The sequence below is a fragment of the Ranitomeya variabilis genome, chromosome 4, assembly GCF_051348905.1.
Source record: "Ranitomeya variabilis isolate aRanVar5 chromosome 4, aRanVar5.hap1, whole genome shotgun sequence".
In the NCBI taxonomy this organism is placed as follows: Eukaryota; Metazoa; Chordata; class Amphibia; order Anura; family Dendrobatidae; genus Ranitomeya; species Ranitomeya variabilis.
Window position 1 is genome coordinate 238,303,992 of NC_135235.1, and position 24,179 is coordinate 238,328,170.

The 24,179-nt window shown below is 51.2% G+C and overlaps 2 protein-coding genes across 3 annotated transcripts in view; one reads left to right on the forward strand and one right to left on the reverse strand.

Moving 5' to 3' along the window:
* Window positions 1–31: 31 nt before the first annotated feature.
* RCC2 (regulator of chromosome condensation 2) lies at window positions 32–15,951 on the forward strand. Of its 2 annotated transcripts, none has more exons than XM_077260361.1 (13): window positions 32–249; window positions 9,442–9,716; window positions 10,042–10,135; window positions 10,270–10,413; window positions 11,112–11,243; window positions 11,644–11,732; window positions 11,808–11,922; window positions 12,013–12,179; window positions 12,309–12,489; window positions 12,562–12,667; window positions 12,924–12,996; window positions 13,398–13,475; window positions 14,924–15,951. In XM_077260361.1, the coding sequence occupies exons 2-13, from the start codon at window positions 9,459–9,461 to the stop codon at window positions 15,026–15,028; spliced, it is 1,542 nt and encodes a 513-aa protein (XP_077116476.1). In that variant the 5' UTR covers window positions 32–249; window positions 9,442–9,458; the 3' UTR covers window positions 15,029–15,951. The 2 variants fall into 2 exon arrangements, with proteins under 2 accessions (XP_077116476.1, XP_077116477.1); XM_077260362.1 differs by lacking the exon at window positions 32–249 and adding an exon at window positions 304–421.
* A 9-nt stretch (window positions 15,952–15,960) lies between these two features.
* The window catches only part of LOC143770590 (protein-arginine deiminase type-1-like), a 52,837-nt gene continuing 44,618 nt past the window's right edge, over window positions 15,961–24,179 (reverse strand). The window contains exons 9-16 of the mRNA XM_077260360.1: window positions 20,428–20,539; window positions 19,886–19,993; window positions 19,594–19,748; window positions 18,689–18,830; window positions 18,492–18,585; window positions 18,333–18,409; window positions 18,050–18,181; window positions 15,961–17,021 (exon numbers count right to left, since the gene is read on the reverse strand). Of these exons, the coding sequence (XP_077116475.1) occupies window positions 16,788–17,021; window positions 18,050–18,181; window positions 18,333–18,409; window positions 18,492–18,585; window positions 18,689–18,830; window positions 19,594–19,748; window positions 19,886–19,993; window positions 20,428–20,539 (1,054 nt within the window). The 3' untranslated portion in view covers window positions 15,961–16,787. The remainder of the gene's footprint in view (window positions 17,022–18,049; window positions 18,182–18,332; window positions 18,410–18,491; window positions 18,586–18,688; window positions 18,831–19,593; window positions 19,749–19,885; window positions 19,994–20,427; window positions 20,540–24,179) is intronic.

Sequence of the window (24,179 nt, forward strand, 5' to 3'; positions counted from 1 at the left end):
GGGATTAGCTGACTGCGCTCCTCCCGCCTGTAGGGGTCGCTGTGAGTTTCTGCCGCTCCTCCGCGTAGCAGTGCGCTCCTCCCGCCTCCAGTGGTCGCTATGGCAGTCTGGTCCGCTCTAGCCGAGCTCGTCTCGTTGCTCTCCATGTGCCTGTGTTTGGTGTTGTGCCGGGCGGTCGTGTCGTGACTGGAATTTCCGCAGTCGGGACTGACAGACTATCGGTGTGACGTGCCGCCGGTGCTGAGTCAGGTGAGCGCCGTCGCCTCGGTCCCCGGGGCTCTGTGTGGCTGGGGGGAGGGGACGTGGGGGCGGATCCACGTGGTGCCGGAGCGCAGACACACAGCCCATTGTTCACAGCAGTCACCGGCGGCTCCGGACAAAGGGCCGCGCTCTCCCCGGACCGAGGACACCGCGAGCGCACGTGAGGGGCCACACCGGGGACGGGACTGTGCTAGTGGGGTCGGTAATACCGGGGGCTGGCCGGGATAATTACAAAGGTAGTAAATCTTTGGGGTCCGGCCCCGGTTGAGGTGTAGCCGGATTATTTGGGATCCCTTCACATCGGATGTCCCCGTTTTTCGATTGTTTTTCTGCTTCTATAATGAGGGGTGTGGGGGGCGCGGCTCAGTATTGGGGGTTACAGAGGAGTGGTGCTGTACTGTGTAGTGGTGGGAACCAGAGGTTGTTATTGGGGGTGACATGGCTGTATACAGTGAGGTCGGGTGATTCTCTGGAGCTCTCTGGCTGTACACAGTGAGGTCAGGTGATTCTCTGGAGCTCTCTGGCTGTATACAGTGAGGTCGGGTGATTCTCTGGAGCTCTCTGGCTGTATACAGTGAGGTCAGGTGATTCTCTGGAGCTCTCTGGTTGTATACAGTGAGGTCGGGTGATTCTCTGGAGCTCTCTGGCTGTATACAGTGAGGTCAGGTGATTCTCTGGAGCTCTCTGGCTGTATACAGTGAGGTCGGGTGATTCTCTGGAGCTCTCTGGCTGTATACAGTGAGGTCAGGTGATTCTCTGGAGCTCTCTGGTTGTATACAGTGAGGTCGGGTGATTCTCTGGAGCTCTCTGGTTGTATACAGTGAGGTCAGGTGATTCTCTGGAGCTCTCTGGCTGTATACAGTGAGGTCGGGTGATTCTCTGGAGCTCTGGTTGTATACAGTGAGGTCAGGTGATTCTCTGGAGCTCTCTGGCTGTATACAGTGAGGTCGGGTGATTCTCTGGAGCTCTCTGGCTGTATACAGTGAGGTCGGGTGATTCTCTGGAGCTCTCTGGCTGTATACAGTGAGGTCGGGTGATTCTCTGGAGCTCTCTGGTTGTATACAGTCAGGTCGGGTGATTCCTTGGAGCTCTCTGGTTTTATACAGTGAGGTCGGGTGATTCTCTCGAGCTCTCTGGCTGTGTACAGTGAGGTCGGGTGATTCTCTGGAGCTCTCTGGTTGTATACAGTGAGGTCGGGTGATTCAATTGAGCTCTCTGGTTGTATACAGTGAGGTCGGGTGATTCTCTGGCTGTATACAGTGAAGTCGGGTGATTCTCTGGAGCTCTCTGGCTGTACACAGTGAGGTCGGGTGATTCTCTGGAGCTCTCTGGCTGTATACAGTGAGGTCGGGTGATTCTCTGGAGCTCTCTGGTTGTATACAGTGAGGTCGGGTGATTCTCTGGAGCTCTCTGGCTGTATACAGTGAGGTCGGTGATTCTCTGGAGCTCTCTGGCTGTATACAGTGAGGTCGGGTGATTCTCTGGAGCTCTCTGGTTGTATACAGTCAGGTCGGGTGATTCCTTGGAGCTCTCTGGCTGTATACAGTGAGGTCGGTGATTCTCTGGAGCTCTCTGGCTGTATACAGTGAGGTCGCGTGATTCTCTGGAGCTCTCTGGCTGTATACAGTGAGGTCGGTGATTCTCTGGAGCTCTCTGGCTGTATACAGTGAGGTCGGGTGATTCTCTGGAGCTCTCTGGCTGTATACAGTGAGGTCGGGTGATTCTCTGGAGCTCTCTGGCTGTATACAGTGAGGTCGGGTGATTCTCTGGAGCTCTCTGGTTGTATACAGTGAGGTCGGGTGATTCTCTGGAGCTCTCTGGTTGTATACAGTGAGGTTGGGTGATTCTCTGGCTGTATACAGTGAAAGGGTGATTCTCTGGAGCTCTCTGGCTGTATACAGTGAGGTCAGGTGATTCTCTGGAGCTCTCTGGCTGTATACAGTGAGGTCGGTGATTCTCTGGAGCTCTCTGGCTGTATACAGTGAGGTCGGTGATTCTCTGGAGCTCTCTGGTTGTATACAGTGAGGTCAGGTGATTCTCTGGAGCTCTCTGGCTGTATACAGTGAGGTCGGTGATTCTCTGGAGCTCTCTGGCTGTATACAGTGAGGTCGGTGATTCTCTGGAGCTCTCTGGTTGTATACAGTGAGGTCGGTGATTCTCTGGAGCTCTCTGGCTGTATACAGTGAGGTCGGTGATTCTCTGGAGCTCTCTGGTTGTATACAGTGAGGTCGGTGATTCTCTGGAGCTCTCTGGTTGTATACAGTGAGGTCGGGTGATTCTCTGGCTGTATACAGTGAGGTCAGGTGACTCTCTGGAGCTCTCTGGCTGTATACAGTTAGGTCGGGTGATTCCTTGGAGCTCTCTGGTTGTATACAGTGAGGTCGGTGATTCTCTGGAGCTCTCTGGCTGTATACAGTGAGGTCGGGTGATTCTCTGGAGCTCTCTGGTTGTATACAGTCAGGTCGGGTGATTCCTTGGAGCTCTCTGGTTTTATACAGTGAGGTCGGGTGATTCTCTCGAGCTCTCTGGCTGTATACAGTGAGGTCGGGTGATTCTCTGGAGCTCTCTGGTTGTATACAGTGAGGTCGGGTGATTCAATTGAGCTCTCTGGTTGTATACAGTGAGGTCGGGTGATTCTCTGGCTGTATACAGTGAAGTCGGGTGATTCTCTGGAGCTCTCTGGCTGTACACAGTGAGGTCGGGTGATTCTCTGGAGCTCTCTGGCTGTATACAGTGAGGTCGGGTGATTCTCTGGAGCTCTCTGGTTGTATACAGTGAGGTCGGGTGATTCTCTGGAGCTCTCTGGTTGTATACAGTGAGGTTGGGTGATTCTCTGGCTGTATACAGTGAAAGGGTGATTCTCTGGAGCTCTCTGGCTGTATACAGTGAGGTCAGGTGATTCTCTGGAGCTCTCTGGCTGTATACAGTGAGGTCGGTGATTCTCTGGAGCTCTCTGGCTGTATACAGTGAGGTCGGTGATTCTCTGGAGCTCTCTGGTTGTATACAGTGAGGTCAGGTGATTCTCTGGAGCTCTCTGGCTGTATACAGTGAGGTCGGTGATTCTCTGGAGCTCTCTGGCTGTATACAGTGAGGTCGGTGATTCTCTGGAGCTCTCTGGTTGTATACAGTGAGGTCGGTGATTCTCTGGAGCTCTCTGGTTGTATACAGTGAGGTCGGTGATTCTCTGGAGCTCTCTGGTTGTATACAGTGAGGTCGGGTGATTCTCTGGCTGTATACAGTGAGGTCAGGTGACTCTCTGGAGCTCTCTGGCTGTATACAGTTAGGTCGGGTGATTCCTTGGAGCTCTCTGGTTGTATACAGTGAGGTCGATGGTTCTCTGGAGCTCTCTGGTTGTATACAGTGAGGTTGGGTGATTCTCTGGAGCGCTCTGGCTGTATACAGTGAGGTCAGGTGATTCTCTGGAGCTCTCTGGCTGTATACAGTGAGGTCAGGTGATTCCTTGGAGCTCTCTGGTTGTATACAGTGAGGTCGGGTGATTCTCTGGTTGTATACAGTGAGGTCGGGTAATTCCTTGGAGCTCTCTGGTTGTATACAGTGAGGTCGGGTAATTCCTTGGAGCTCTTTGGCTGTATACAGTGAGGTCTAGTGATTCCTTGGAGCTCTCTGGTTGTATACAGTGAGGTCGGTTGATTCCTTGGAGCGCTCTGGTTGTATACAGTGAGGTCGGTTGATTCTTTGGAGCTCTCTGGTTGTATACAGTGAGGTCGGGTAATTCCTTGGAGCTCTTTGGCTGTATACAGTGAGGTCTAGTGATTCCTTGGAGCTCTCTGGTTGTATACAGTGAGGTCGGTTGATTCCTTGGAGCGCTCTGGTTGTATACAGTGAGGTCGGGTGATTCTTTGGAGCTCTCTGGTTGTATACAATGAGGTCGGGTGATTCCGTGGAGCTCTCTGGTTGTATACAGTGAGGTCAGGTGATTCCTTGGAGTTCTCTGGTTGTATTCAGTGAGGTCGGGGGATTCCTTGGAGCTCTCTGGCTGTATACAGTGAGGTCGGGTGATTCTCTGGAGCTCTCTGGTTGTATACAGTGAGGTCAGGTGATTCTCTGGAGCGCTCTGGTTGTATACAGTGAGGTCGGGTGATTCTCTGGTTGTGTACAGTGAGGTCAGGTGATTCCTTGGAGCTCTGGTTGTATACAGTGAAGTCAGGTGATTCTGTGGAGCTCTGGTTGTATACAATGAGGTCGGGTGATTCCTTGGAGCTCTCTGGCTGTATACAGTGAGGTCGGGTGATTTCTTGGAGCTCTCTGGTTGTATACAGTGAGGTCGGGTAATTCCTTGGAGCTCTTTGGCTGTATACAGTGAGGTCTAGTGATTCCTTGGAGCTCTCTGGTTGTATACAGTGAGGTCGGGTGATTCCTTGGAGCTCTCTGGTTGTATACATTGAGGTTGGTTGATTCCTTGGAGCGCTCTGGCTGTATACAGTTAGTTTGGGTGATTCCTTGGAGCTCTCTGGTTGTATACAGTGAGGTCGGGTGATTCTCTGGCTGTATACAGTGAGGTCGGGTGATTCCTTGGAGCTCTCTGGCTGTATACAGTGAGGTCGGGGGGTTCCTTGGAGCTCTCTGGCTGTATACAGTGAGGTCGGGGGGTTCCTTGGAGCTCTCTGGTTGTATACAATGAGGTCGGGTGATTCCGTGGAGCTCTCTGGTTGTATACAGTGAGGTCATGTGATTCCTTGGAGTTCTCTGGTTGTACACAGTGAGGTCGGGGGATTCCTTGGAGCTCTCTGGTTGTATACAGTGAGGTCGGGTGATTCTCTGGAGCTCTCTGGTTGTATACAGTGAGGTCGGGTGATTTCTTGGAGCTCTCTGGTTGTATACAGTGAGGTCGGGTAATTCCTTGGAGCTCTCTAGTTGTATACAGTGAGGTCGGGTAATTCCTTGGAGCTCTTTGGCTGTATACAGTGAGGTCGGGTGATTCCGTGGAGCTCTCTGGTTGTGTACAGTGAGGTCAGGTGATTCCTTGGAGCTCTGGTTGTATACAGTGAAGTCAGGTGATTCTGTGGAGCTCTGGTTGTATACAATGAGGTCGGGTGATTCCTTGGAGCTCTCTGGCTGTATACAGTGAGGTCGGGTGATTTCTTGGAGCTCTCTGGTTGTATACAGTGAGGTCGGGTAATTCCTTGGAGCTCTTTGGCTGTATACAGTGAGGTCTAGTGATTCCTTGGAGCTCTCTGGTTGTATACATTGAGGTTGGTTGATTCCTTGGAGCGCTCTGGCTGTATACAGTTAGTTTGGGTGATTCCTTGGAGCTCTCTGGTTGTATACAGTGAGGTCGGGTGATTCTCTGGCTGTATACAGTGAGGTCGGGTGATTCCTTGGAGCTCTCTGGCTGTATACAGTGAGGTCGGGGGGTTCCTTGGAGCTCTCTGGCTGTATACAGTGAGGTCGGGGGGTTCCTTGGAGCTCTCTGGTTGTATACAATGAGGTCGGGTGATTCCGTGGAGCTCTCTGGTTGTATACAGTGAGGTCATGTGATTCCTTGGAGTTCTCTGGTTGTACACAGTGAGGTCGGGGGATTCCTTGGAGCTCTCTGGTTGTATACAGTGAGGTCGGGTGATTCTCTGGAGCTCTCTGGTTGTATACAGTGAGGTCGGGTGATTTCTTGGAGCTCTCTGGTTGTATACAGTGAGGTCGGGTAATTCCTTGGAGCTCTCTAGTTGTATACAGTGAGGTCGGGTAATTCCTTGGAGCTCTTTGGCTGTATACAGTGAGGTCTAGTGATTCCTTGGAGCTCTCTGGTTGTATACAGTGAGGTCGGGTGATTCCTTGGAGCGCTCTGGCTGTATACAGTTAGTTTGGGTGATTCCTTGGAGCTCTCTGGTTGTATACAGTGAGGTCAGGTGATTCTCTGGCTGTATACAGTGAGGTCGGGTGATTCCTTGGAGCTCTCTGGCTGTATACAGTGAGGTCGGGGGGTTCCTTGGAGCTCTCTGGTTGTATACAATGAGGTCGGGTGATTCCGTGGAGCTCTCTGGTTGTATACAGTGAGGTCATGTGATTCCTTGGAGTTCTCTGGTTGTACACAGTGAGGTCGGGGGATTCCTTGGAGCTCTCTCGCTGTATACAGTGAGGTCGGGTGATTCTCTGGAGCTCTCTGGTTGTATACAGTGAGGTCGGGTGATTCTCTGGAGCTCTCTGGCTGTATACAGTGAGGTCGGGTGATTCTCTGGTTGTATACAGTGAGGTCGGGTGATTCTCTGGTTGTATACAGCGAGGTCGGGGGATTCCTCGGAGCTCTCTGGCTGTATACAGTGAGGTCGGGGGGTTCCTTGGAGCTCTCTGGTTGTATACAGTGAGGTCGGGTGATTCTCTGGTTGTATACAGTGAGGTCGGTTGATTCCTTGGAGCTCTCTGGTTGTATACAGTGAAGTCGGGTGATTCCTTGGAGACCTCTGGTTGTATACAGTGACGTCGGGTGATTAATTGGAGCTCTCTGGTTGTATACAGTGAGGTCGGGTGATTCTCTGGTTGTATACAGTGAGGTCGGGTGATTCCTTGGAGCTCTCTGGTTGTATGCAGTGAGGTCAGGTGATTCCTTGGAGCTCTCTGGCTGTATACAGTGAGGTCGGGTGATTCTCTGGAGCTCTCTGGTTGTATACAGTGAGGTCAGGTGATTCCTTGGAGCTCTCTGGTTGTATGCTGTGAGGTCGGGTAATTCCTTGGAGCTCTCTGGTTGTATACAGTGAGGTCGGGTAATTCCTTGGAGCTCTTTGGCTGTATACAGTGAGGTCTAGTGATTCCTTGGAGCTCTCTGGTTGTATACAGTGAGGTCGGGTGATTCCTTGGAGCTCTCTGGTTGTATACAGTGAGGTCGGGTAATTCCTTGGAGCTCTTTGGCTTTATACAGTGAGGTCGGGTGATTCTCTTGCTGTATACAGTGAGGTCGGTTGATTCCTTGGAGCTCTCTGGTTGTATGCTGTGAGGTCGGGTAATTCCTTGGAGCTCTCTGGTTGTATACAGTGAGGTCGGGTAATTCCTTGGAGCTCTTTGGCTGTATACAGTGAGGTCTAGTGATTCCTTGGAGCTCTCTGGTTGTATACAGTGAGGTCGGGTGATTCCTTGGAGCGCTCTGGTTGTATACAGTGAGGTCGGGTAATTCCTTGGAGCTCTTTGGCTGTATACAGTGAGGTCTAGTGATTCCTTGGAGCTCTCTGGTTGTATACAGTGAGGTCGGTTGATTCCTTGGAGTGCTCTGGTTGTATACAGTGAGGTCGGGTGATTCCTTGGAGCGCTCTGGTTGTATACAGTGAGGTCGGGTGATTCTCTTGCTGTATACAGTGAGGTCGGTTGATTCCTTGGAGCTCTCTGGTTGTATACAGTGAGGTCGGGTAATTCCTTGGAGCTCTTTGGCTGTATACAGTGAGGTCTAGTGATTCCTTGGAGCTCTCTGGTTGTATACAGTGAGGTTGGGTGATTCCTTGGAGCGCTCTGGTTGTATACAGTGAGGTCGGGTAATTCCTTGGAGCTCTCTGGTTGTATAAGGTACCGTCACACTAAGCGACGCTGCAGCGATAGCGACAGCGATGCCGATCGCTGCAGCGTCGCTGTTTGGTCGCTGGAGAGCTGTCACACAGACCGCTCTCCAGCGACCAACGATGCCGAGGCCCCCGGGTAACCAGGGTAAACATCGGGTTGCTAAGCGCAGGGCCGCGCTTAGTAACCCGATGTTTACCCTGGTTACCAGCGTAAAAGTTAAAAAAACAAACAGTACATACTCACCAGCGCGTCCCCCAGCCTCTGCTTCCTGACACTGACTGAGCTCCGGTCCTAACAGCACAGCGGTGACGTCACCGCTGTGCTTTCACTTTCAGTTTAGAGCCGGCGATCAGTAAGAGTCAGGAAGCAGAGGCTGGGGGACGCGCTGGTGAGTATGTACTGTTTGTTTTTTTACATTTTACGCTGGTAACCAGGGTAAACATCGGGTTACTAAGCGCGGCCCTGCGCTTAGTAACCCGATGTTTACCCTGGTTACCAGTGTAAAATATCGCTGGTATGGTTGCTTTTGCTTGTCAAACACAGCGATACACGGCGACCTAGCGACCAAATAATGTGCAGACCTTCTAGCAGCGACCAGCAATTTCACAGCGGGATTCTGATCGCTGCTGCGTGTCAAATACAGCGATATCGCTCCCTAGGACGCTGCAACGTCACAGATCGCTGGCGACGTTGCTTAGTGTGACGGTACCTATACAGTGAGGTCGGGTGATTCCTTGGAGCTCTCTGGTTGTATACAGTGAGGTCGGGTAATTCCTTGGAGCTCTTTGGCTTTATACAGTGAGGTCGGGTGATTCTCTTGCTGTATACAGTGAGGTCGGTTGATTCCTTGGAGCTCTCTGGTTGTATGCTGTGAGGTCGGGTAATTCCTTGGAGCTCTCTGGTTGTATACAGTGAGGTCGGGTAATTCCTTGGAGCTCTTTGGCTGTATACAGTGAGGTCTAGTGATTCCTTGGAGCTCTCTGGTTGTATACAGTGAGGTCGGTTGATTCCTTGGAGTGCTCTGGTTGTATACAGTGAGGTCGGGTGATTCCTTGGAGCGCTCTGGTTGTATACAGTGAGGTCGGGTGATTCTCTGGTTGTATACAGTGAGGTCGGGTGATTCCTTGGAGCGCTCTGGTTGTATACAGTGAGGTCGGGTGATTCTCTGGTTGTATACAGTGAGGTCGGGTAATTCCTTGGAGCTCTCTGGTTGTATACAGTGAGGTCGGGTAATTCCTTGGAGCTCTTTGGCTTTATACAGTGAGGTCTATTGATTCCTTGGAGCTCTCTGGTTGTATACAGTGAGGTCGGGTAATTCCTTGGAGCTCTTTGGCTTTATACAGTGAGGTCGGGTGATTCTCTTGCTGTATACAGTGAGGTCGGTTGATTCCTTGGAGCTCTCTGGTTGTATACAGTGAGATCGTGTGATTTTTGGGGGCTTTCTGGTTGTATACGGCGAAGTTCGGTGATTTTTGTGGCGTGCTGGTTGTAAGGCGAGTTCGGGTAATTCTTTGGATTGTGCTGATTGCGTATGACAAGGTCAGATGAATTTTGTGCTGTGCTGGTTGCTTACTGCGAGGTCGGGTGATTTCTGGGACGTGCGCGGTGATTTTTGGAGCGCTCTGTTGTGTATAGTGGAGTTATCTGGATGTCTCACCCTATGTCTCTTGCTCCCAACAGTGAACCCCTCGTTCATCATGCCAAGGAAGAAGGTGACAGATGGAGCTGGACCTGGGAATGGTGCTGCCCGTCCCGGGGGCAGGAAGAAGCCGGCAGGCAGGAAGAGAGACCGTGACGAGTTCAGCAGCGATGACGACGACCTGGACGGAAGCCCGGGCTCTGATGGATTCCAGGGGCCGAACAGCAAACGTGGAGCCGGTGGAAAGGGCGGAAGCAAATCTCCTGCAACAGCGGCCGTCGTAGTCAACGAGCCCGAGCACACCAAGGAGAAGATCGTAAGGATTAATGTTACGTGGGGGCGTCTAATCTGACAGGGGCTCAGTTTGGGGAAAGCTGAGTCATGTGTTATGTCTGCGCTATTACGGCCTCTAAGTAGTTATAATCCTCAGTAATGGACGGATTAGATCCAGTTTTGTGCCTTGCTGGAGATTGTCCTCTGCCGCCCCAGTGCTGATGATGGACCTCTTCCTCCGATGTGTCGCCATGTAAACACAGTGGGCCGTCCTGTCTCTCGTGGTCCCGCGGCGGCTGTTTGCCCTCTCCTTTCCTCCTGGAGGTGTCAGTCGGATGTGTTCTGATTTCTATTTTTTTTTCCTCCAGAAACTTGAAGGCTCTAAAGCAAATGGTCAATTATTGATTTTTGGAGCCACCAATTGGGATTTGATTGGACGGAAAGAAGTGCCTAAACTGCAAGGTGAGCCAATCAGACCCCAGATCACCGGTGCAAGGTTTATATTTGTAGGGAGGGCAGACGCAGGGGTCTTGGCAGCCTCCACCAGGAGGGGGCGCTTCATTTCGTCTTACATACAGGTGTTTTGTGTTCTTTAGCTGCTTATCGTAACTTGGGCCAGAACCTGTGGGGACCTCACCGATACGGCTGCCTGACGGGTGTGCAGGTCCGGACTGTGGCCTCTGGGCCCTGCTCTGCTCACAGTATACTTATCACCACAGAGGGGAAGATATGGAGCTGGGGTGAGTACCACGGTCACACTGCACCTGGGGTCCGTCTCCTGCTCGGTCCAGTAACGTGAAGGGGGGACGGTGCACACCTGCAGAAGATGTCTACGGCCACGTGTACATTACACCGTCTGTCTCTGGTTGGCTCTTATATTTACCCACACAATCATGAAGAATAGCTCCACATTTAATGCCCTTATGTCACGACTGGTGCAGGTGCGGAGCATTGGCTTATGGCGGTCCCTGACTTCTTGTGCATGCTCTGCCCCCTCAGGTTCTGCACGCCAGCCACTTTTAGGAGGAAAAGGGGGCTGCCTCTACATAAAGACCCTTTTACCCCCTTCTAACACATCACAGGTCTCTGTTTGGCTTCCTTTTTTTTCCCCCATGTTCTTTACACTCACATATCTGCGGATCTGTGCGAGGCCCCCACCAATAAAGGCGTGCTCAGAGCAGCGCGCAGACCTGAAGACTTAGTATTGAGCCCAATCACCGCTGTGTGCGTCCTCATGCAGGAGCCGAACAGTTATTTAGGTAATTGATGTAGGGGTCTCAGACTCAGTGTACTCTTAGGAACATGCTGGTAGCTGAAAGAAAGAGTCCAGAACGATGGGGTCTTGTCGCTTCCCGCAAGCAGAGTTGCCCTATAACCCTCGCCTGATGAACGCTGATCAGGATATGTCCTGCTTCTATAAAGTATTGTTTCATCGCAGGGCGAAATGAGAAGGGTCAGCTGGGGCACGGAGACATCAAGAGGGTGGACGCCCCCAAACCCATCGAGAGCGTAAAGGATGAAGTGTTTGTGTACGCCTCCTGTGGCAGGAATCACACGCTGGCGCTCACAGGTACGTGACACGGGATCGGCAGGTTTGAAGGGTGACTGCACAGAACGCGGGGTGTGTACATGTAAGGCTACGTTCACATTTGCGGTGTGCGCCGCAGCGTCGCCGCCGCAACGCACAGCGCAAATGTGAACACATGCACAACGCTGCTTTTTGCGCCGCATGCGTCCTTTTTTCCATTGATTTTGGACGCAGCAAAAATGCAACTTGCTGCGTCCTCTGCGCCCCGACGCGGGCGCCGCAGGGACGCATGCGGCGCAAAAAGCAAGTGCACCGCATGTCCATGCGCCCCCATGTTAAATATAGGGGCGCATGATGCATGCGGCGCCGCTGCGGCGCCCGACGCTGCGGCGCTAGCCGGAAATGTGAACGTAGCCTAATCGGCATATCATGCTCTCTGCAGAGAACGGATCTGTCTATGCGTTCGGAGAAAACAAGATGGGTCAGCTCGGCCTGGGTAATAAGACAGACGCCGTGTCCAGCCCGGCTCAGGTGAGTGCCCAGCGCTAGGTGACTCCCGGCTGCCTGTGACGTGGTGTAACGACCGGTGCGTGCTTCCTTCCCCAGATCCTGTATAACGGGCAGCCAATCACCAAGGTGGCGTGTGGAGCGGAGTTCAGCATGATCATGGACTGCAAAGGGAACCTGTATTCTTTTGGAAGCCCCGAGTACGGACAGCTGGGTAAGTCGCCGGTATTGAGCTACTTCCCTCATCGATTGCTCCTAGTGGGGTCATATCTTACATTGGAAATCTCCATTTATCCCCAAACAGGCCACAACTCAGACGGCAAGTACATAGCACGGGCGCATCGGATCGAGTACGACTGCGAGCTGATCCCACGACGGATCGCCATTTTTATTGAAAAGACAAAGGACGGACAGGTTCTTCCGGTGACCAATGTGGTTGTGAGAGACATCGCCTGCGGCATCAACCACACGGTGAGACGCCAGCTGTGAATTGTGCTCTGTCCCGAGCTGCAGCAGAGGGACCTGCGCTATTAACCCTCAAGCAGTATGAAGTTTTGTACGTTTTATTTTGGGCTCCTCGACATTTTTTTGCATTTACAGCTGGTGCTGGACTCTCAGAAACGTGTCTTCACCTGGGGGTTCGGCGGATACGGGCGGCTGGGGCACACTGAGCAAAAAGACGAGATGGTCCCGCGACTTGTGAAACTGTTTGATTTCCCCGGACGCGGAGCCTCCCAGATCTACGCCGGATCCACCTCCTCCTTTGCCGTCAGTGAGATGGGTGAGTGCCGCACGGAGGTGCAGGAGGGACAGAACGCTTACCTGGGGTTTCTGACCAGAATGTGGTTTCTAGGTGGTCTGTTCTTCTGGGGAGCAACAAACACATCCCGGGATTCCACCATGTACCCCAAAAGTGTTCAGGATCTATGCGGCTGGAAAGTTCGGAGTTTGGCCTGTGGGTGAGTTCCCGAGTGGTTGCTGAGATCCATGGAGGGGACTCCACCGCAATGTTAAGCAGTTCACCTCCAGTCATAATGATCCCAAAAACAACTAGTCCCAGTATGTCCCGTTAACTGTCGTCATCCGCTGGAGAGATAAGTGGTGATCGAAGCTAAGACCGACCAGTTCTTCCAGTGTAACGAGGCGTCGCTATATGGCTCGTTATATAATCATCTGACCTGTGGACTAATTCTGTTCACGTCTTTGTTTCTGTAGCAAAAGCAGTGTTATTGTGGCAGCCGACGAGAGCACCATAAGCTGGGGACCCTCGCCCACCTTTGGGGAGCTGGTGAGTCCGTCGTCCTCGTGCCATTAACTGTAAATTCACATTATCTTATCCTCCAGAGCTGCAGTCGCTATTCTGCGGTTGCATGGTCTTACGCCTGTTACCCCCTGTGCAGTCAGATGCTGACCACCTTGATCTGTGCTGCCCTCTGCCTGGTGCAGACATGGATAGCGCCACACGCCGCCCTCTGTACTCACACCGGCCCTATAGGGGGCAGCAGTGAGACATGGCTCTGAAGGTTGTGTATAGGTCCCGACTTATCTCACATCTGGTGATGTGATCGGATGTCTCCCCGGCACCTCGTAACATTGAGGTTTTCTTCACTGCCTCCTTATTCAGCCTCCAAAACCGCTGCCACCATCAGAGCTGCGTCCTGGCCTTTTTCTAATGTCTGTTCTCTACAGGGTTATGGTGACAACAAGGCCAAGTCCTCGACCACCGCTCAGGAGGTGAAGACGCTTGACGGCATCTACTCTGAGCAGGTAAGTCAGTCTCGCCCAGTGCTGCTGTGACCCCAAACTTGGGGTGCGCCCATTTTCCTTTCATAATCCCACCCACCTGAATGTTGGCCACTTATTTTCCCCTGATGCCGCCTGATTGTCTTCTCTCCCCTCTCTTAATGCTGCTCTTTTGTTTTTGGCTGACACCGCCTGCCTGTTTTCTCTCCCTGCCCTTGACACCACTTCATTTCCCTAATTCCTGCGTGTTTCATCTCACCTGATGCCACCTGCCCGTGTTTGGTTTTTTTTTCCTCTCCCCTCTTTTGATGCCACTTTCCTTTCTTCCTTCCCCTGACGCCGCCTGCCCGTGTCCGCACTCCCTTCCCCTGATGCTGCCTGCCCGTGTCCACACTACCTTCCCCTGCCGCCGCCTGCCTCTTTCCTCTCCCTTCCCCTGACGCCGCCTGCCTTTTTCCTCTCCCTTCCCCTGACGCCGCCTGCCTCTTTCCTCTCCCTCCCCGACGCCGCCTGCCTGTGTCCGCACTCCCTTCCCCTGACGCCGCCTGCTTCTTTCCTCTCCCTTCCCCTGACGCCGCCTGCCTGTTTCCTTCCCCTGACGCCGCCTGCTTCTTTCCTCTCCCTTCTCCTGACGCCGCCTGCCTGTTTCTTCTCCCTTCCACTGACGCCGCCTGCCTGTTTTCTCTCCCTGCCCTTGACACCACTTAATTTCCCTAATTCCTGCGTGTTTCATCTCACCTGATGCCACCTGCCCGTGTTTTTTTTTCCTCTCCCCTCTTTTGATGCCAATTTCCTTTCTTCCTTCCCCTGACGCCGCCTGCCCGTGTCCGCACTTCCTTCCCCTGATGCTGCCTGCCCGTGTCCACACTACCTTCCCCTGACGCCGCCTGCCTTTCCTCTGCCTTCCCCTGACGCCGCCTGCCTCTTTCCACTCCCTTCCCCTGATGCTGCCTGCCCGTGTCCACACTACCTTCCCCTGACGCCGCCTGCCTCTTTCCTCTGCCTTCCCCTGACGCCGCCTGCCTCTTTCCTCTCCCTTCCCCTGACGCCGCCTGCCTCTTTCCTCTCCCTTCCCCTAACGCCGCCTGCCTCTTTCCTCTAACTTCCCCTGACGCCGCCTGCCTCTTTCCTCTCCCTTCCTCTGACGCCACCTGCCTCTTTCCTCTCCCACCCCGACGCCGCCTGCCCGTGTTTGCACTCCCTTCCCCTGACTCTGCCTGCCCGTGTCTGCACTCCCTCCCCCTGACGCCGCCTGCCTATTTCCTCTCCCTCCCCCTGACGCCGCCTGCCTGTGTCTGCACTCCCTTCCCCTGACGCCGCCTGCTTCTTTCCTCTCCCTTCCCCTGACGCCGCCTGCCTGTTTCCTCTCCCTTCTGAGGCCGCCTACCTGTTTCTTCTCCCTTCCACTGACGCCGCCTGCCTCTTTCCTCTCCCTTCCCCTGACTCTGCCTGCTTCTTTCCTCTCCCCATAGGTGGCCATGGGCTACTCTCATACCTTGATTGTGGCGCGGGATGAAACGGAGCAAGACAAGGAAAAGTTGAAGAAGCTCCCGGAGTACAACCCTCGCACTCTGTGAAACTTAACGGCCCCTTCCTGACTTGGGAGGAGACAGAACAACCACTCCTCTCGTCCTCCCCTAGTGACCCCTGCAGTGCCCTCCGCTGTGGCAGGCAGTGCCAGCACTGAGAGGGGTGAGGCAGCTGAACCCAACCCCAGGGGACCTGAAACCATTCACAAACATTCCTCCACTTTTCCAGGAAAAAAACTAACAAACACAAAAGACTATCTGCTGTTTCAATGGCGGCCATGTTTCTTTGACAATGCGAGGGCCAGAAGTCCAGGCCCGGACTGTCCCTTCCTTACTCTGCCATATGCTGCTTCCTCAGTCTCCCCCTCTCCGCTTCACCCTCCGGCGCCGGCCTGCGCTCCGGACTCCTCGCGCGTTTCCGATGATCGGTGCCTTGTGATGATACGAGTGTTCCTGGCAGCGTGAGCGGCTCTGATCCAGCAGCGCTGCACTATTGGTGCCTTCACTTACACGTGCGTGTGGTTGGCGCGCGGTGCCGCCCGCGCTCCACCAGCCTTGTTACAGAGAAAGCTCATTGTTATTTTAGATTTTTGTTAGATATAAAGTATAAAATGGGGGGGAAACGTTCCGTAAAGTATAGAAAGAGTTAATGTCTCCTCCCTGTCGGCCGCCGCTTTGTATGAAAGTTTAGGGGTTCCCACACATGGCAATAAAGCAACGTTTGTTCTCCCCACGTCCTGCGTTCCTAGTCCGAACACTTGTGGCCATTCCACGACCAGCGGACGGCGGCAGTGAGTTCTGCCCGCGGCTTATGATTTGCGTCCGGTGCTGTCTGAACGTTACCTGTACAGTTTTATCTTTGATTTGACCCCTCCCTGTGACTGCGATGCTCGCGGGCTCCATGTCGTATCTTTCGTTTTTTTTGCGTTTTATATTTCTTAAGGTCATTGTTTAATAAAAAATAAAATAAGTCTTTGTGTAAGAGTATGAACTTTATCTAGAAGAACAAAAAGAAAACCAGAGACCCCCGGTGGCCCCCCGCAGCTGCGCTTGTGAGAGGTCCAGGAGCGAGAGCTGGGTATTGTACAGCTGGAGTGTGTAATACTCATTATGTCCACAAGATGGCGCACTGACCCCAAGTTCTTCAGATCTGGGTCCAGCAGCTTCATGTAATTGGCAGAAAGGGTTAAGTTAGGTCAGAGGTTGTCAGATCAGGAAGTTGTCGGTTACATTGTTTCTTTATTTGATACATTCTAAATGACTGGTGTAGCATGACCAGCAGGGGGTGTGAGCGAGTAAGTAAAGCAGCGTCCGTAGTGTACTGTCGTGTGACTGCGGCTATGACCATTCACATTGGGAACCCAGATCAGTCATCCGGGATATCACATTTCAGGGACTAATCACAGGTAGAAGGAAGATCCCTAATTATTATATGTGGCCTTTATAGGGCTACTGTGGTCATGGGCCGCTGGGTCCAACCTGCGAGCTCTGCAGCTGCCGGACACGAAGGGAGGTGAATCCAGAGGACCCTTATAGGTTGAGGAGACGAGGAGATCCCGAGATGTGGGTATCACAAGAAGATCCTGGAGCTTTGGGGAGGCCGATATTTGGATCTAATGCCCTTTGGTTATGTAGAAAGTGCTAGATTCCCCCGCGGCCCCAGGACCCTCGTGTGGCCCGTATCTGGGGGCAGTGTTTGCTCTTAGCTTCTTCCTCAGTCCACACCTCTAGTCAGGGTCAATAACTTCATGGATCAGTCAGGGCCCTTACTGCAGCCATTGTTACAGTTCACCCTGAAGACCCCGTGTTACATGTCGCATTCCCACCAATTGATGGAGAATGGCTTCCTGACCACGTTGGTGCCGCAGTGAACCTCCCCCAGGTTTTTGTGGTATGTGGCAAAATCATCAAGGAAGGTGCAGCGCAGTCCCAGGGGCTCCAGCAAGGACCGCACCTTCTCCTCCAGGCAGCAGGAGCCAGAGATTCGGGGGCCAAATGGTTTCGGGATTCCCAGATACTTTCCCAGGACGAGCATGTTCACCTGGAGAGAAGAGAAGGGTCAGACGCTCCCACACAAGCCAAGGGTCAGACGCTCCCACACAAGCCAATGAGCCGAGAGCTGGAGGACACACATGCTCAGTCAACTCCACCTGATTAGCCGAGTGCTGGAGGACAAACACGCACAGTCACCTCCACCTAATGAAAATGCCGGAGGACACACGCTCAGTCACCTCCACCTGATAAGCCAAGTGCCGGAGGACACGCTCAGTCACCTCCACCTGATGAGCCTAGTGCAGGAGGACACACACGCTCAGTCACCTCCACCTGATGAGCCGAGTGCAGGAGGACACACACGCTCAGTCACCACCACCTGATGAGCACAGTGCCGGAGGACACACACGCTCAGTCACCTCCACCTGATGAGGCGAGTGCTGGAGGACACACACTCAGTCACCAGCACCTAGTGAGCCGAGTGCCGGAGGACACACATGCTCAGTCACCTCCACCTGATGAGCCGAGTGCTAGAGGACACACACGCTCAGTCACCTCCACCTGATGAGCAGAGTGCCGGAGGGGAGAGACGCTCAGTCACCACCACATGATGAGCAGAGTGCTGGAGGACACACGTTCAGTCACCTCCACCTGATGAGCAGAGTGCCGGAGGACACACATGCTCAGTCACCTCCACCTGATTAGCTGAGTGCTGGAGGACGCACACGCTCAGTCACCTCCACCTGATGTGCTGGAGGATACACACGCTCAGTCACCTCCACCTGATGAGCAGAGTGCCGGAGGACACACGCTCAGTCACCTCCACCTGATGAGCAGAGTGCCGGAGGACACACGCTCAGTCACCTCCACCTGATGAGCAGAGTGCCGGAGGACACACGCTCAGTCACCTCCACCTGATGAGCCGAGTGCAGGAGGACACACGCTCAGTCACCACCACCTGATGAGCTCAGTGCTGGAGGACACACACGCTCAGTCACCTCCACCTGATGAGCCGAGTGCTGGCATCAGATACTTGGGGACACCTGTATGTAGAGGGGCATCGCCCGGATGTCTCACCATGTTGGGGAAGAAGGACTCGGCGCACTCCATGGAGGAGTCGCACTTGTAGAGGATGGGGATGTCTATGATGTCGTCTTCGGAGAGGCCCAGCTCCTTCTTCATGATCTTCCTGTTCAGGTCGATACTTTCCTGGAGGAGAAGACGACACAGAAGAATCAACAACTGTGCGTCATCCTCGGGTGTCTGGGGTGAGGAGAGCCCCCACGGGTTGTGGTTGGAGCCTATTGGTTGCAGCTGGGGGGGGAACTATGGGTTGTGGCTGAGGGTCCCCTCGGGTTACCTGGCAGGTCTCTGACGACTGCTTCAGGGTTTCATCTGCCAAGATGTCGTCTATGGTGTATTCTTTGGTCTCCAATCCTGCGAGAAGCAGATATCGTCAGACCCCGGGGGTCCCATCATACGATGTCGGAGTCTACAGACCCCCGGCGGCTGCACCCACCTTCAAACATGACCGCATCCCCGTGCCCTTCCTTCTGTTTCTGTGTAAGGACCTGCAGACAGGAGCGAGGACTCGCCAGGAGCAGCCGGAACCCCTGAGATAACAACATGGAGCGTCACCGTGTTAGGCGGGGGGCTGCACACAGGGAGGTGGAGCGCCCCCTCAGGAGGGTCTCGTATGTGTGTGCCGGCTCTTACCTTCCTGTCCGGCGCCGGCACGAAACTCATGAACTCATCAATATGTCCTACATAAAGCCATGTAGAGAAGAGGAAGACGGGGGGCTGCACCTGCTGAGCCCCCAGGAAGTCGCGCACCACCTGGCTCATCCGCATGTTACCCCTGCAGATAACAGAGAGTAAAGCCGGGAGCAGACATGATGGGTATCACAGGAGAGGATTAGATACGGCTCAGCAGACATGATGGGTATCATAGGAGAGGATTAGATACACGGCTCAGCAGACAGTATCACACAGGAGAGGATTAGATACGGCTCAGCAGACATGATGGGTATCATAGGCGAGGATTAGATACACGGCTCAGCAGACAGTATTACACAGGAGAGGATTAGATACACAGCTTAGCAGACTATATCACACAGGAGAGGATTAGATACGGCTCAGCAGACATGTGTATCATAGGAGAGGATTAGATACCCGGCTCAGCAGACAGCATCACACAGGAGAGGATTAGATACGGCTCAGCAGACATGATGTGTATCATAGGAGAGGATTAGGTACATGGCTCAGCAGACAGTATCACACAGGATAGGATTAGATACACGGCTCAGCAGAGACTATCACACAGGAGAGGATTAGATACACAGCTCAGCAGACAGTATCACAGGAGAGGATTAGATACACGGCTCAGCAGTCAGTATCACACGGGAGAGGATTACATACACGGCTCAGCAGACTATCACACAGGAGAGGATTAGATACACGGCTCAGCAGTCAGTATCACACAGGAGAGGATTAGATACACAGCTCAGCAGACAGTATCACACAGGAGAGGATTAGATACATGGCTCAGCAGATGGTATCACACAGCACAGGTTTAGATACATGGCTCAGCAAACGGTATCACACTCGGTAGCATGTAGTACATGTGTAGACTGTCTCCGATCAGGATCCTGCCCAGCGGGTAGCTATTTCCTCCCGCGGTCACCGGCGGACTGACTTCCAGATTTCCAAAGGAATCTAGTGTGTTCACGGTGTTGCGGTCTCCCGGCTCCCGTGTCACGTATCCAAAGTCCGGGCCCTGAGAAATTATGAAAACGTAAAATCACAACGTGCCAGATATAGAAGCATCAGCAGAGCCTGGAAGGAGGCGTCCAGCAGCACAGAGTGTTTCAGCAGAGGGGAATACACAGCAATATATTCCTATACGGCACCGACCAGAACTTCTGACACCGGGAAATTCTTCAGTCCTCGATTCCTCGGTGAATCCAAAACAACAGGAAAACGCTTGTGAGGAGCCTCAGTGTATCCGAACTCCATCTCATCCTGCAAGACACGATCATCAGAGACTGTGACAACTGTATCTAATCCTATCCTGTGTGATACTGTCTGCTGAGCTGTGTATCTAATCCTTTCCTGTGTGATACTGACTGCTGAGCCGTGTATCTAATCCTTTCCTGTGTGATACTGACTGCGGAGCCGTGTATCTAATCCTATCCTGTGTGATACTGACTGTTGAGCTGTGCATCTAATCCTATCCTGTGTGATACTGTCTGCTGAACCGTGCATCTAATCCTATCCTGTGAAACTGTTTGCTGAGCCGTGTATCTAATCCTATCCTGCGTGAAACTGTTTGCTGAGCCATGTATCTAATCCTACCAGTGTGATACTGAGGCAGGGTGATAGGGCGGGCAGGGAGTAGCTCAGCAAACAGTATCAGTGGATTCTCAGCTCCTCGCCCCGATGCCCCCGTATCTCACCTGTATCCACTGGTCCCCGCGGTTCTCGCTGTACGTCACCTTGTTCAGGGGGCAGCGCGTCTTCTCCACAAAGTCTGACAGAAGTTTTATAAACTCTGAGTTGGTTTTCACACTGGAAAAAAAGATAATAAAAAAAAAAAAATAAGAGAAAGAATGACATAGTGCTGACATATACTGCAGCGCTGTACACTAAGCGGGGTCTTGTACAGACAATAGAGACATCACAGAGTAACACAGACCACCCAATACAGGAGGAGTGAGAGTCCTGATCACAGACTACAATCCATGAGGAGGTGGGGGGCACAGGAGGCAGAACGTGTCATGTACGCTCCATCCATCAGTATAATAAATAGGTATTTTCATATAAAGCTGCAGGATCCGTCATCACCCGGTATCTGGATATGTATATGTATGATCCATCATCAGCCAGTATCTGTATATGTACATGTATGATCCGTCATCAGCCAGTATCTGTATATGTACATGTATGATCCGTCATCAGCCGGTATATGTACATGTATGAGCCATCATCAGCCGGTATCTGTATATGTACATGTATGATCCGTCATCAGCCGGTATCTGTATATGTACATGTATGATCCGGTCATCAGCCAGTATCTGTATATGTACATGTATGATCCGTCATCAGCCAGTATCGGTATATGTACATGTATGATCAGTCATCAGCCAGTGTCTGTATATGTACAAGTAAGATCCGTCATCAGCCAGTATCTGTATATGTACATGTATGATCCGTCATCAGCCAGTATCTGAATATGCACATGTATGATCCGTCATCAGCCAGTATCTATATATGTACAAGTATGATCCGTCATCAGCCAGTATCTGTATATGTACATGTATGATCCATCATCAGCCAGTATCTGTATATGTACATGTATGATCCATCATCAGCCAGTATCTGTATATGTACATGTATGATCCATCATCAGCCAGTATCTGTATATGTACATGTATGATCTGTCATCAGCCAGTATCTGTATATGTACATGTATGATCCGGTCATCAGCCGGTATCAGTATATGTACATGTATGATCCGGTCATCAGCCGGTATCTGTATACATACATGTATGATCTGGTCATCAGCCAGGACCTGTATATGTACTGTACATGTATGAACCAGTCATCAGCCCGTATCTGTATATGTACATGTATGATCCGTCATCAGCCAGTATCCGTATATGTACATGTTTGATCCGTCATTAGCCAGTATCTGTATATGTACATGTATGATCCGTCATCAGCCAATATTTGTATATGTATGATCCGTCATCAGCCCGTATCTGTATATGTACATGTATGACCTGGTCATCAGCCGGTATCTGTATATGTACATGTATGATCCGTCATCAGCCAGTATTTGTATATGTACATCTATGATCCGTCATCAGCCAGTATCTGTATATGTACATGTATGATCTGTCATCAGCCAGTATCTGTATATGTACATGTATGATCCGGTCATCAGCCAGTATTTGTATATGTACATGTATGATCCGTCATCAGCCCGTATCTGTATATGTACATGCATGACCTGGTCATCAGCCGGTATCTGTATATGTACATGTATGATCCGTCATCAGCCAGTATTTGTATATGTACATCTATGATCCGTCATCAGCCAGTATCTGTATATGTACATGTATGATCTGTCATCAGCCAGTATCTGTATATGTACATGTACATGTACGATCCGGTCATCAGCCGGGATCTGTATACATACATGTATGATCTGGTCATCAGCCAGGACCTGTATATGTACTGTACATGTATGAACCAGTCATCAGCCCGTATCTGTATATGTACATGTATGATCTGGTCATCAGCCAGGACCTGTATATGTACTGTACATGTATGAACCAGTCATCAGCCCGTATCTGTATATGTACATGTATGATCTGGTCATCAGCCTGTTTATGTACATGTATGACCTGTCATCAGCCGGTATCAGTATATGTACATGTATGATCCGGTCATCAGCCGGTATCTGTATACATACATGTATGATCTGGTCATCAGCCAGGACCTGTATATGTACATGTATGATCCGTCATCAGCCAGTATCGGTATATGTACATGTATGATCCGTCATCAGCCAGTATCTGTATATGTATGACTTGGTCATCAGACGGTATCTGTATATGTACATGTATGATCTGGTCATCAGCCAGGACCTGTATATGTACTGTACATGTATGATCCGTCATCAGCCAGTATCTGTATATGTACATGTATGATCCATCATCAGCCAGTATCTGTATATGTACATGTATGATCCATCATCAGCCAGTATCTGTATATGTACATGTATGATCCGGTCATCAGCCGGTATCAGTATATGTACATGTATGATCCGGTCATCAGCCGGTATCTGTATACATACATGTATGATCTGGTCATCAGCCAGGACCTGTATATGTACTGTACATGTATGAACCAGTCATCAGCCCGTATCTGTATATGTACATGTATGATCTGGTCATCAGCCTGTTTATGTACATGTATGACCTGTCATCAGCCAGTATCCGTATATGTACATGTATGATCCGGCCATCAGCCAGGACCTGTATATGTACATGTATGATCCGTCATCAGCCAGTATCGGTATATGTACATGTATGATCCGTCATCAGCCAGTATCTGTATATGTATGACTTGGTCATCAGCCGGTATCTGTATATGTACATGTATGATCTGGTCATCAGCCAGGACCTGTATATGTACTGTACATGTATGATCCGTCATCAGCCAGTATCTGTATATGTACATGTATGATCCATCATCAGCCAGTATCTGTATATGTACATGTATGATCCATCATCAGCCAGTATCTGTATATGTACATGTATGATCCGGTCATCAGCCGGTATCAGTATATGTACATGTATGATCCGGTCATCAGCCGGTATCTGTATACATACATGTATGATCTGGTCATCAGCCAGGACCTGTATATGTACTGTACATGTATGAACCAGTCATCAGCCCGTATCTGTACATGTATGATCCGTCATCAGCCAGTATCCGTATATGTACATGTATGATCCGTCATTAGCCAGTATCTGTATATGTACATGTATGATCTGGTCATCAGCCAGGACCTGTATATGTACTGTACATGTATGAACCGGTCAGCCAGTATCTGTATATGTATGTATATGTACAATAATAATCTTTATATAGCGCTAATATATTTCGCAGCGCTTTACAGTTTGCACACATTATCATCGCTGTCCCCAATGGGGCTCACAATCTAAATTCCCTATCAGTATGTCTTTGGAATGTGGGAGGAAACCGGAGTGCCCAGAGGAAACCCACGCAAACCCGGAGAGAACATACAAACTCTTTGCAGATGTTGTCCTTGGTGGGGCTTGAACCCAGGACTCCAGCGCTGCAAGGCTGCTGTGCTAACCACTGCACCACCGTGCTGCCCTTACATGTATGATCCGGTCATCAGCCGGTATCTGTACACTGTGTTCCAAATTATTATGCAAATAATATTTCCTCATATTTTCTCTAAATTACCTATCTGAATTGCAGTCATTGTTATTTTCCTGTCATCTACTATTCTAGTATAATTGCAATGTTTTGGAACAAACTGCCTATGAAAACAGTATCTTTTTAAAAAAAATAAACACTCAAAATGCATGTTCCAAATTATTATGCACAGCAGAGTTTTCAACCTTTTTTATTTTATTTTCAACAAAAAAATGGTCAATTGTGAAGTTAT

What these genes read in the sequence shown, in the direction of transcription:
- RCC2 (XM_077260361.1), top strand. Translation starts at nt 9,459, where the DNA reads ATGCCAAGGAAGAAGGTGACAGATGGAGCTGGACCTGGGAATGGTGCT. An exon ending in CCGTGTCCAGCCCGGCTCAG is followed by an intron (nt 11,733 to 11,807) that starts GTGAGTGCCCAG and finishes TTCCTTCCCCAG; the next exon opens with ATCCTGTATAACGGGCAGCC. An exon ending in CTTTGCCGTCAGTGAGATGG is followed by an intron (nt 12,490 to 12,561) that starts GTGAGTGCCGCA and finishes TGTGGTTTCTAG; the next exon opens with GTGGTCTGTTCTTCTGGGGA.